At 37.3% G+C, this 13,243-nt stretch overlaps 1 protein-coding gene across 1 annotated transcript in view; it reads right to left on the bottom strand.

Annotated features, from left to right (window-relative positions):
• Positions 1-13,243, bottom strand: part of SH3RF1 (SH3 domain containing ring finger 1) — a 74,431-nt gene that overhangs the window by 3,026 nt on the left and 58,162 nt on the right. The window contains exons 6-10 of the mRNA XM_003205388.4: positions 11,238-11,389; positions 9,471-9,641; positions 9,063-9,322; positions 5,130-5,488; positions 2,693-3,027 (exon numbers count right to left, since the gene is read on the bottom strand). Of these exons, the coding sequence (XP_003205436.1) occupies positions 2,693-3,027; positions 5,130-5,488; positions 9,063-9,322; positions 9,471-9,641; positions 11,238-11,389 (1,277 nt within the window). The remainder of the gene's footprint in view (positions 1-2,692; positions 3,028-5,129; positions 5,489-9,062; positions 9,323-9,470; positions 9,642-11,237; positions 11,390-13,243) is intronic.

The following is a 13,243-nucleotide window of genomic DNA, read 5'->3' as shown; positions in this document are numbered from 1 at the left end:
ATTCAGAACAGAAATTGAGCATAATTTTATAACTGTATGTTTAATATGATGTTATCCCAGGGAACGCTCTTAAGGAAGCGTGCATAGAACAAAAATAAGCAACAAATAACATCTACTAATTTGCTTTTGGTTTTAATTATTTTTGTTTATCTTAGAGCTTTTCAAGAAAAGAACGCGTGTCATCTTAATTAAACAGTTGCACAATTTGTGTACTACTTCACTAAAAATAAACATTTTTAGAAGCGTTCAACCCAACAATTTCCTTCAGCACTCAGCTGATAAAAATGTATTTTTCCAGTTTTTCACAGTAAAATCACTTTTCAAATACGACTCAATGAAGATATGAAGGAGAGTGGATGCCAACAGGCAATTTAGCTCACGGGAGAAGAGTAAGTATAGTAATGGGAAGCAAAGTGCTGGTTTGCTACTAAGATCTGCAGCAGCGAGATGGAAGGGAATGCCACCATCTTCCCTTCCTTTGGAGAAATAGCTACAGGTATTGAAATATTTATCTGCAAATCCATGCCACAAAGAGCCTGTGTACACTCAAATTTGTTAATTCATTTATTCTGTACGAATGGAAGCAGGCTCTGTAATGGTTTGAGTTTTACTTCCAATTTTCTACAGAACACACATTAAATATACTGTAAGAGAACTTGGCAATGCTACTGAATGGAAAAACAGTGGGATTACAATGAAGAATGTGTTCCCGTGTCTTAAACGAAGGCAAGACTCTGGGGAAAACTCTGTATCAAACAAATATTTTCAAGTGCTTTTCAGAGCTGATTCAGGCACTTCTGCTTCTTATTCATGCAGAACATCAGCAGAACATAACTCCTAAATCCTGTAGTGAACTTTGTAAACAGAACTTGAATGCTAATAATTATTCTCCAAAGTCAGAGTAGAGTACTGCTGTGGTTTTTTTCCAGACAGACTGTAATTTGTGATTGAAATTGTGATATGTAAGAGCAAAACAATCTTTGCAGGGGATTTCTCTGTTCTTTACCTCTTCTTGAGGTTTCTTTCATTAATACTTTCCATCCCTCTCCCAAAATTTTAACAGAAGATACAGTGTGTTCTCTATGCATCCCTCCCTAGAACTAATAACACTGATTCATGTTCACAAGATACTCTGAAGACAGAATAGAAGGTAAGACATAAGTACATAGTCCTATTAAGCAATACAAGTAATGTGGCCTAAAGAAACAGAAAAAGTGACAAGAGCACATCAGCAAGAAAGGTATTAAAACTGCCCTGAAAAGCACAAAGAGAATCCATATGAAATTCTGTTTAAATACACTGACATAATGAATGAATTTGTGGTAGCATTTCTCCGGTACTGATTATCACTTCCCTAAATATTAAGGATACAGTTATATTAAAAGGATTTTTTTCATGTTATTATTAGATTAATAGAAGTATACAGCATCATTCTCAACAAGTAGTTCCAAGAAATGAGTCTCCAACATAAAAGTAAAAAATCTATTTTTTGCCAAGATGCAAATAGCTTTATACAAATATTCACTGGTCATACTAGAATTAATTTGATATTATTATTGCATTCAAAGCAGAAGAACATACTATTGTGCCAAACTGACTCATGATTTTGCAAAAATGAATTATTTTTAAAGAAAAATCCTTTCTTACTTTCCATCTACAAGTGTAAATTTACTTCAGAAATTCAGTACGAGATAGAAATTTCCTCAAAGAAAACTGCATAGAAAGAGTAATAAACTTTTAAATAATGTTGAAGGTATGAAAGAAGTCAAATAAAAGAAAGTAAAAACATATATACTGTCTGGCTGTTAATACATGGATGTAGCTTAAGATCAACGAGACTTGAAGTACAATGGTTTGCTCATGTATCAGGAGTGAACAGCACTAGAACAAACTCTACACTAGTCAGCAGAATTCAGTTTAGAGCTGTTAAACTGCAACTCTGCTGGTTCTTTCTGCATGTAGCTACCATGAAAAAAAATATCTTTCAATAGTCTTCATAATGCTTGTCGACTTTCAAGGGTAATAAAAAGAAACAGTAGTTAGAAAACTGCCTCCTGCTTCCCAGTCACTACAAACTACAAAGGACCCTGAAATTTGAAAATATTGGGTGGACACAAAGGGAAAGTGATTGAACCTTAAAGTAACTGCCTGCCTCCTTCAGAGAGCAGACAACTGCACACCTTCTAGTCTCACTTGTCAAGATGCAGAAGCTATCCTAACAATTCCTATGCGGAGTGTATAGCAACAAGGAATTCATGTAGGAAAAGCATCTCTGCAACAGTTTAAGAAATCATGTATTAATCTGACACAGAGATAAATTACTTATTATTACTTAGCATAGATTTGGGTTGGTAGTTAAGTACTGCTAGTAAACTTAAACGTGCAACCTGATAATCTTATATGCAAAACTGTAATGTTAGTGTTTTGCAAAAGAGACCTGTTCTCTCTACCTCAGTTTTCATTCCAAGGCTAGATCACTGTATTTTATCATGAATTTGCACCAACATTTTAAAAAAAGCAAACAAGCCTAAATATTAAAGTTGCTTGGTAAGTATATAAAGCATTGTTAGAAGAGCAAACTTAGTTTTTACAAGATCTCAGCATTTTGAAGCAGTTCTAATATACAGAGAACATCACAGAGTGCAATTTTTATTTTTGGTCTGCCTAAATTTTGAGGCTGAGGATAACTTACCTTTCACAGACAAGAGGTCTGGACTCATTCAAGACTGGAGCCAGGGACGAGCAAGGCAGCCGTGGTGGGGGTGCTATCGGAATAGCAGAATCCAGGGAACTCGTCTTCCGCTGCAACAACTCCTGTGCTGGCACAGAGACCTCACAGTCAGTGGGACAGGTTCCAGCTCTGCTATGACCTCCTGCTGATGGAAGCTCTGGCCCAACTGCACCTTGCAGGGCTAACTCTGTGGCTGCTTGCTCAACCTCCAGTGTTGGAGATGGTGGAGGTGACAACCGTGGCTTGCGTTTAGTGGATGCTCCAGAAAGCAGCTTCAGCAAACCCTTTTTTTCTTTCTGTAAGCAAAGGGCAGTGCTTAGTTTCAGAACAAAGGTATTCTACAAAGAGTTAAACACTTCCTTCTTACAGATACCACCTTGTCCAGAAGAGACTTAGTAATGAGGAAATGCTTGATGAAATCATTACAAGAGACAATTATGAAAATTTTAAAAGAGAAAGAGAATTACTAAAACTGTGAAGAGAAAGACAGTAACTCATTCAGATCACAAACCAGCTAAGCCCTTTTGCTTAGTTAAGGTAAGTTAAGGCTAACCTTAAAAGCCAATGTCAGTGGACCAAAAATTTGTCTACAAAAAGGGGGGAGTCATTAGAGACCCACAAAGGGAAATCCAAGAAGTAAAACAGTTAACTCTCCATTCCTTCCTAGAAACTTCCATGTTATCTAAGACCAAACAGGGAGAAAAGTCTGCCCTGGAGGCTGCTGTTTCGATAAGTGTATTTTATTTATTTTCCTTCAGTAAGGGAAGGCCTTCACGATTTAGCAAAAATTTGCCACAAGAGGAATGTATTGTGTTTTGCTGCTCTGCTAAAGGGAGAATTGTAAACATTCTTTTTGCTTGCCCAGACAGGAATCCCTGAAGACTGGGACTCACCCTGAAGAGAATTATTTAAGCTGCTTTTGTATTTCTTGTTGTGTTTTTTTTTTTTTTTAAGGGGTGTGGCAGCGATTGTCTCACCAACTCCCTGACTAAGTGAATTTAGTGCTTAGGAGAAGTGCCAGATTGTAAGCCCTGAAGACAAAAATAAGCTATAAGCTAACCACAGAAAGAGAAGAGCTCAGCAGTATGAGACTTTTATTACAGCTTAGGATGCGGTGGAATTGGTGAACTGTGAATGAAAAATCCTCTGTCTTTTTTCCAAGTCTCCAATAACTTCAAGCTATTTCAGCAAAAAGCTGCTGTCTACGAAACGGGAAAGAAAAAGAGAAACCCAAAGGAATTAGCATAGTCCAAATGCATTAGCATCTTTCACCTTAAACTCTAAATCTATTCTTTAAAAGTCCTTTCTACAGGCACCTTGGTCTGTTTTCAGTGGTTACAACTGAAAGTCATTTAAAAATGAAGTTCTATGTTTCTCCATTCAACAATAACCAACAAAAATAATTAAAAAGTGGGTGAGATTACTGTTACAGCCTATGATTAAAACTTTCATAAACTTCATTAAGAAGAGTATGTGGGTGAAAAGTAGTAAGGTAATGCCTAACATTTGAGATCTAAAGGAAGTTGTGGAAAAAAAAAAAAACAGAAAAAAGGTTTCAAATGCTCCACAACTGTAGAACAAAAATGGCTAGAAATTTGTTGGAATGTTTCTGCCAACAACGTAACATAAAGACACTGCTGGACAGTAAAAATGAATTTGGATGCAGGGTAAAGTACTTCAAATGGGAAGGAAAAGAAATTGCTAGACTGACCTTCATTTCAAAAAGACAGTTACATGTCTGGTTTTTCAGCTTTTTTTCTTTATGCAACAAACACTGCTTGTAACATTTTCCATGACCAGTCTGCTTAACAAGGAAGAAAAATTTTCTAAAGCTTATTTTTTCCACTCGTTTATCCCACCTAAAGGAATATTGATTAACACTAAATATGAATTTTATTTCATTAGATTGAACTCTTCATGGTCCTGTAAGTTCATCACCTTTTTTTTGTTTACTCTTTTTTTTTCCCCTCCATTACCACATTAATATGTAAGTTTCAAGACACTTACAGATAACATTTGCTAACCATGCAACTTCCTTACGTACCCAGCAACCTGGCTTCAGGTCCAGAATACAAATTATTTAAAATCCCAACAGTCAGTCAGCTCTTCTGAACTTTCTCAACTCACCATTTTTCATCCAAATAACAGCATGAACCACCTACTTTGTTTTAACCCTTCCCCACGTCTGCTCTGTATTTTATATATCCGTATTTTTGAATGGCCACGAATGGGCTTGCCTGCAGCTGTAGTCACAAAATGGCTGCCTGAGTTTCAGGTTAAGCTTTGTTAACCTTACAGCGTGGCTATTCAGCAAAGGTAGGAAAAAAGCATAGATCTCTAAGAAGTGTGCAAGAAGAAAATCGGAGTATTCAAGGGAGTGATTTGATTCTCTACGCACCTTGACATCCTTGTCTGTTTTACTGACAGCAGCACTACCACCAGCTGCTAAAGAGTTCTCTGGAGACGCAGGAGCTACAGGGTGAGTGTTCACAGTTCTCCCACTTATATCTCCCTCCAAAGATGAAGCAGCAATGTTGGGAGAATTCAAAGAAGCTGCTGCACATGCCAGTGGGATGGCTGAACGGTTCACATTCACAGCTGTGACATAAGCAGCAGTATTTGGAAGCTGGGACTGGAGCTGCTGAGAGGCAACAGAATGGTGGGGAATGATCACAGCTGCAGGAATAAGGCATGTCTGACTTTGTGCTTGTATGGGTGTGACTGCTGCTGTAGGCCGGTCTTGACTGTGTACAGCAACTAGAACAAAAGGATAATATGAGAGAGTTCAACTTTGCATAAGGCATGCAAAAAATGAGGCACTGTCACTGTCTTTAAAAGACTGTCTGTCTTTTAAAATCAACTTGTCTAGTTGACTTTAAAAAGTTTTCTTCCTACTGTATCACTTCCATTTATATTACCAGAATAACATCTTACACAGCACCAAATTTATCTCAACCTAATAGTGGAGCAGCATATGCCTGGTAATCTACTTGCACCACTATGCCACAGGAAGATTAACAGCACTGCAGCTATTGTGGAGATGTCCAAGCTGCTAAGCAAAGTACTTCACATGCAAAAAACATGTTCACAAGAGCTAGATAAATACTGCCTGGAATTTGTTTGTTCCTTATTATATGCTGCGTAGTTGTCAGTGCACATAAAACAATGCAGAAAGAAACACTCCTTTACAGAAGCTGCTAAAAATATAATTGGATTGTTTTCCCTAAACAGAATCCACAACAGACTTAGTGGGTCTTTCAAACAGTAAGTACAGTGGCAATTACTGCTATGAGTGGTTTTTCTGAAAACATATGCTATTGTCTCTTGGGATGTTTAAATATAGAAATGGATTTACTCATACCCCTGGTGAATAAAAGCAACATTTACACTCAAAGTTGGAGAGCAGCATAGGGATGAACATATTAACCCGGGCTGCAGCCCAGCTGCAAAGCACAGATCTCTACATGAATTTATCCTTTCCAAGAAGCAACATTGCTTGTTACAGTAATACTGTCAAGAATACATGCTTTAGCTCACTTAAACAGGTTGGAGGTCTCTGTACCACCGGATGGTATGAAGTGCAGACATCTCACCTGAACAATACAAGGCTAAATATGCAGCATTCCATTGTTGCACAGGGTCTTTCCTTCAAATATGCTGAAACTCAATATGTAGGAAGGGGTAAACCCTCTGGTATGGTGCATGCACTTCTCAAATATATCAATTCATTTTGATTTTTCAGATACAAATTAAGAGTTTCAGGCTTATTACAGAAGTAATATCCTGGAACTAAGCCTCTAGTGCTTTCCTCTCTTCAGTCTCTCCTCTACAAATTCCCATGGTAGATTGTACCAATAGTGTTAGTCTTCTCTAATACACAGTTCCTAAGTTTGATATAACAATACTACAGTAAGTATTATGAAGCAGCACTAAATGCTACGTATACTTTTTGATATGTGATGTCTCCCACCATATCATTCTCAGTATCAAGAACATTTCAAAAAAAGATGATAAGAATGCAGGATAGCCTAAAACCAAAAGTGCAAGCTTTTTGATTATTAAAAAAAAAGTACAAAAAAAAAAGAAGAAGAAATCCAACAATTATTAACTATCTTTTGTTTGTGAGATAAAGCCAGTTTTCTTGCAAGTACCTGCTGTTTTGCAAGTTATGTCTATGCTTGTATGCAATCAATGGAGTGGAAGTATGGGATTGCTTCCTGTCTTTGTTTTCTGAACTGTAACGGAAACTGCAGGTAGGCACCTGAAGTCCCTCTATTTCCATACAGTTTATCCTTTAATGAAACAGGTATAATATACATTTCCTTCCCAGTTCCTTTCAGAGAAAGAATACAAACTCCTCAAACACTGCTTGTCTTCAGTGGCACTAAGAAAATATGAAGAACAATCCTCAAAGCCCTAAGCTGAACAGAAACTGAAGAAGAGCCCTACAAATTGCAGCATTAGCCTGTGAAGCCTCATCAAGAGAGTAATACTCAGACAGCAGAAGTTCAAGACAATCACATTTCAGATGCTGACTATACAGTTCTCTCCAACATTTGAATATAAAGCAGCCATTATTGCTTCAGTACTAGTTAAACAGGCCCTTACAAGGAACAGATCTATAGTTGTGACTGAACAGTACACTTCTACACCATAATCCAATGTTAAGTTCCCAATGAAGAGAGTCCCGCTGCTCTGAATTTTCCATTTGGGACCTGAGAAGTTGGTGGGCAATATGCTGTCATGTTTTCCAGCTGAATAAACTGTAAGAGCTTATTCATCTTGACAGAAGCATCGAGATGTAGAGACAGAAAAGCCTTTGGAGCCCACAGGAGCTTTCTCCTTTGCACAGTCACTTGCAAGCTTCTAGAGAGCTTGAAAGGATTTAAAGTAGGAACCACCTGTGCCTGAGAGGCAAGAAAGTATGTTTTGCTTAGTTTCTCTTACTGCCTGCCAATAGCACCTGGTGTTGTTCTCTCTCTTTTTTTTTTTTAAATCTGAAAGTAAAGAATGAAGTTGTAACAAAAGATTATTGCATCTGTTCCAGCCTAAGATCAGACTGTAGGAAGATGGGCCAATTAAGGAAATATAGTATTTGAAGACATACACATGGATCCTGCCTTCAAAAACAGACCCAGTGCTGATATCTGAGCATATGTAAGAAGTCTGGGGAGCTGCATGAAGGAAGAATGGGCTCCACAAGTCCGTAGATTTTGAGAGTATAAGGAGCAATCATGCTTAAACTGATAACAGATTATACCATTTGCTATTCCTTTTCTCTTCTGCTCTGCCAATTAGAATCTAGTGAATAAAAAAAAATAAAAAAAAAAAAACCCAAGAAACATTTCCATTCATGACTCTTTCAGCCAAGAGACCTTAGAGGCTGAAAGATGGAATACTAGGATAATTTTCAGTGGAAGCTGATTTTGTGTTTGGGGTTTTGTTTGTTTTGAATTGTTGTTTTTGAACTTGTTCTTCTAAAGAAAAGAAAAGAAAAAATCCAACAACTGAAACAGATTAGGATCCAGTTGCATGCTATTTTCCTAGCTTGGCAAATCCACAGTAGAACAACACAAAAACTCCTGAAAACAGCATTATCAGTCTTTTAAGATCAGGGTTTAAATAATAAGAAGGCATGTTTCACTATCACATGACCTGTCCTATACATAAAAGGCAGAGTTATACCTATCAGAAATACTTAATTTTATGACATGGATGGTGTGCATCTTGAAGCCAGTACAGTCCTAAGGGTCTCAGAGTCAAAGCTGGATGAAGTTACAGTCAATTGCAGACAACAAACTAGAAAGCCTAAGGACCAATGCTGAGCCCTGACAAAAAAAAATTCTAGACATCTTCAAAGATAATCAGAGATAATTTAAAAGTACTTCTGATGTACAGTAATCAGAAGTTATGTAATTATCTGTACACTGTTAACATGAAAAATAAGCTATGACTCTTGTGCCTATCATTTTTATTACCAGATGAACTGCATATGAGCAGGGGAGATCACATAATGCCTCCATTCCAGGTACCATTGGAAGAGAAAAGTAATTCCAACTAAAGCACCTATATATAAGTTTCCAACAGGAGGATTATGTACGTGCATGCAATTGATTGGAAGAGAATAATAAAAGATTCAAAAATTCAGAGAGTTACACGGGAATTCTAGAAAATATTCAGCTCTATAAGGCTACTTAAAAAATGCTACCATATTTATACACATCCTGACTCAAACCACCTGCTCAGACAGACCCTACAGACTGTCTACCACAAAGATACTACTGCACATACAAAGCTTTTTGTTCAATTGTTTGGTTTTTGTTTTTTTTACCTGTTCTAACAGCGCTGCGAGCCTGGTTGACTGTCATTTGTCCTGTCACATGCATAAGGACCTTGGTTTGCGGGCTACTTTGGATATGTGCTGCAGAAACCACAGCTGTGGGTACGGTGCTAGAGTTCACTGCCACACCGTTCCCCTGGAGCTTCTGAGATGTCCCAGCAGCAGTGGAAGGGCTGACCACAGTTACCACTCGTCCTGTTTGACCAGCAGTAGACATGGGAACTTTCGTTTGTGATGCACTTGTCACTGTCCTGTCAAAATTTAACAACAAAATACTGAAACACAAGGCATACTGACACTCATCTGCAGCTCCTCCAGTACCTAGCGTTAGGATTAAATACACAATCATTTTGGACCTGAAACTAGAAAAACTATTTAGACACCCATTTAAAAATATACCTCGTAGCTGGAGCCACGTAGTTGCCAGGAAAAACACCAATCTTGCTCGTATGCATGGAGGTTCCCTTGAACCAGCCATCTTGGCAGCGTTCAAATACTAAGAACATTTCTCCCTTCCGCAATTCCAGTTCATCCTCTTTTCGAGGAGTATAAGGGTATATAGCAATATATCTGAAAGACAGCAAAGTTGATGTAGTTGTTAAAATTAGAACAGTTAAAAACTGTTAAGACAGTTAAAAACAGAGTCAGAAATGAGAAGATGTGGTAGAAAAGGCTATGTGATAGTTGATCCATCACACTGTTGCAATATTAAAGCAGAAGTCTGACAGTATCACTGGAAGCAATGACCATTAAAAAATATTCTCCTAATTGCATTTTACTGTAATGTACATTACTTCCAGTAAGAATGACCACTTTCTTAATTTAGTGTTCTTAATTAAATAGGTGTTGATCAGCTGCAGATCCCACCAAAACCCACCTCTCTCACTGCACCTGCTTCTAATATATGACATGCCAAGTTTTATAAGAACTTGACATTCGTAGGTAAGTTAGCTAGCAGTTATCAACCTTTTACAGTTTTTTTTCCTTGCAAAGCAGCATTACTGCATAATACAACACAACTTAAATCACAGTGAGAGTTGAGAAACGTTTTACTTTTTTTTTTTTTTTTTTCCTTTTTTAAGAAAGATGTTTGTGGAAAACTGCGTCTCAAGCCCTGTAATGAACCTCTGCAGGAAAGCAAATGATGTGCTTTAATTGGTGTTCATTAACTTCCCTTTTAGTTAAATCATTGCAAATTTCATTAGTATCCTCAAATAAAGCAATCCTTTGAAGATGGAGAATGGGAATAAATGAGATGGAACTTGATTAATGGCACTAAGCAATAATGATCCACAAGAAGCAGTGTTAAAAATGCTTGGCACCAAAGAAAAGGCCCAAATCCAGATGCACCTGCTACACAAGATGGGTACTCTTTTGGAGAGGAAGGAAACGTGGCACAACAATAAATACAGGACAGGACAATAGAGATCCTTGCATAATTCAAATGTGTCCTATCAGATGGCTCAATCACTCCTTAATTTTGTTGGGTTTTTTCCTTTTCTTATTCTCCAAACTGGATACAGTGAAGTTTCCAAGAAAGATGTTGTTGTCACGAGTACATGTTAATATACAAAATATTTTCAACCAGAAGGATCATGCACTTGCTTGTAGAAGCGTGAAAACATAATGCAAACTAGCAGCTTTCTGCCTTTATTTCAAACTGACACCCAGTAATTAACAGAACCGTAGAATCCTCAATCAGATTTCAACTGCAGCTTACACAAGCAGACTGACAAGGACTTGCTAATATAACAGACTAAATGAGGAACAGTATTTTTATGTTTTAGCATGAATTATTCCATATGAGAACAGTTTTTTCATTCCACTCATAACAGAAAACTTCGAATAAATTCACTCCACTGTTTGCCACTTGCAAGCTATACAGTCTTCATCACTAACTTCAGGATTCATTCATATTCTGCATGATAAATGCTTTATATTTTTGAAGTGAGTTTTTTTTAAACAAATGGTATCAGCTGATATTTACTTATGACATATGAGTACTGAGGCCATCTGAGGATATCACCATTAGGCTTTTGTTTAAAGTAGTATGTGTGGCTCTTGGGAATTTCAGCAGAACATAACCAGCTGACACAAAGTAATTACAAAATGAAGTTACTGCACGTTGCATTTTTCTGACAGGCAGAATGTTTCAATTTTACTTACACACTTGGACGAGTCTGTGGTCTTAAATGTGCCATTTGGTCAGCTGATCCTGATGCAGACCTCTGAATTACACCTGCGGGCTGAGGTCCAGAAGAGGCTGATGCAACAACTGCAGCAGACAGAGGTGGTGGTGGAAGAGGGGGATTCATATTCTGATATTTTGAGGGGAAAAATAAAAAAAAAATAAAAAAAAAAATACAGTAAATGAGAAATATTTTTTTCAGCTGAGTCAACTCATCAAACAGAAGTATGATATGCTAAGGAAGCAAACAAAGAAAAAACAGTCGAGTTCAACATTCCACTGCCTGGTGAAATATAGAGTTTGAATTGCCTACGTTTTGCTTTTTCAAGTTTAAATCTTGAAGTCTTGGCAGCTAAGTAAGCAAAGGACGAGTAATTAGGAGAAAAAAAACTGATGGCATTGTTTATAACATCTTTTAGGATAGGACTGAATGGAAATTCAGAGCCCTTCCAGGAGGCTGATTTTGCACCCTACTGCTGACTGTACTTCAAACCATTACTGTTTTTGTAACCTGAAGCTGAAACATAATATACCATTCGAGAGCAGTGCACCCCAAATCACCCCTTTTGGGGGAGAATTTCTTTTGATGTACGGGTAACAAAAAGCAAGCACAACATGAGATCATAGCCACTGAGCTATTGTTACTGCTTTCACTTATTCTTCTAGTTTAAAGGGTTAGCTTTTGAAATTCAGTATTATTGAGATTGGTAATCTTTAACAAACACTCCAGTAAAAAGGCAAAGTTCCTTTCCAGGCAGATATTAACAGGGGTTCTGCCTACAGGATTCTATGCCTTTTGAGACTCAATGGAGCAATTGTTACCTTCTGCTCTATAAAGCCTCAGACAATTCTTTAGGAGCTTGTGTACTGACACTCCTGGGAAAATTATCTCAGAAAAGAGAATTTTTCTTTCCTCCTTCCAAAAATAATTATTTGTATTACAACAAACAAATAAAAAAAAAATACTCACATATTTCAAAATGTAAAACACAATTCATTTCATACATGATTTCAGACTTAAATCAATCTTTAATGCTCTAATTTGTGCCAACTGAGATCTAAAAAAACCCCACAAAAATAGAAATTAACAAAATGTACTGAAATGCTGCCTGGCTCACTCGGTACATCTGCATATAAATGCATTGAAAGTAATTTTAATTCCCCTCAACCAACCTACTTCTAAAAGCTTGTTGTTTTCCTAAAAAAAAAGGTACAGACGAAGTAGTTCTACACTGTGGGATTAGTACCTCACTGCATTGTGTGAGCATTAATAAAAAGATGACAATGTAAGACTAGTACAGAGAATCAAGACACAGTAAAGTATTACATGATCCAATGGTACAAAACCTAAAGAAAACTGATGGTCTCTTAGAGCAACCATAGTTTCTGTCAAACTTCTTATGTCAAACTTCTAATAAATTAGACATGAATAGAAAGGTAAATTGCAAAATACTTTATTTTTCTAATCCTGCATCATTTTTCTTTTTCTAAACCAGACCAACTGTATCCAAAACAAAAGAGCTGTGAAAAATAACTGTGAGCTTTATACTAACAACTTTCACAAGAGCTGTAGATACACTTGCTTCACGTTCTAGTCTCCTACCCATTCAATATTCTTAAAATATCTTCCATACTGAAATATTAGCATTTCTCTTTTCATTGCTTCACAGCAGAATTTCCTCTGCCAATCAACTTCAGCAAACATTGTATATGAATCCAAGTTGAATGTAAGCCACTAACTTCTAGGCAACTCTATTAAATCGTATAAATTCTAATCTTTTCTGAGGAATGCTGATTCAGTTATGCATGGTGGAATCTGTAAATGCACATTAGAGATGACAAGCTGGAAATTCAAGATCTTTACAGAGAGAGTGGTGAGGTGCTGGAACAGCTGCCCAGAGAGGCTGTGGATGCCCCGTCCATCCCTGGAGGTGTTCAAGGCCAGGTTGGATGGGGCCCTGGGCAGCTGGGCTGGTATTAAATG

The sequence above is a fragment of the Meleagris gallopavo genome, chromosome 4 (genome assembly GCF_000146605.3).
Source record: "Meleagris gallopavo isolate NT-WF06-2002-E0010 breed Aviagen turkey brand Nicholas breeding stock chromosome 4, Turkey_5.1, whole genome shotgun sequence".
Classification (NCBI taxonomy): domain Eukaryota; kingdom Metazoa; phylum Chordata; class Aves; order Galliformes; family Phasianidae; genus Meleagris; species Meleagris gallopavo.
This window is presented reverse-complemented; position numbering and strand designations above follow the sequence as displayed.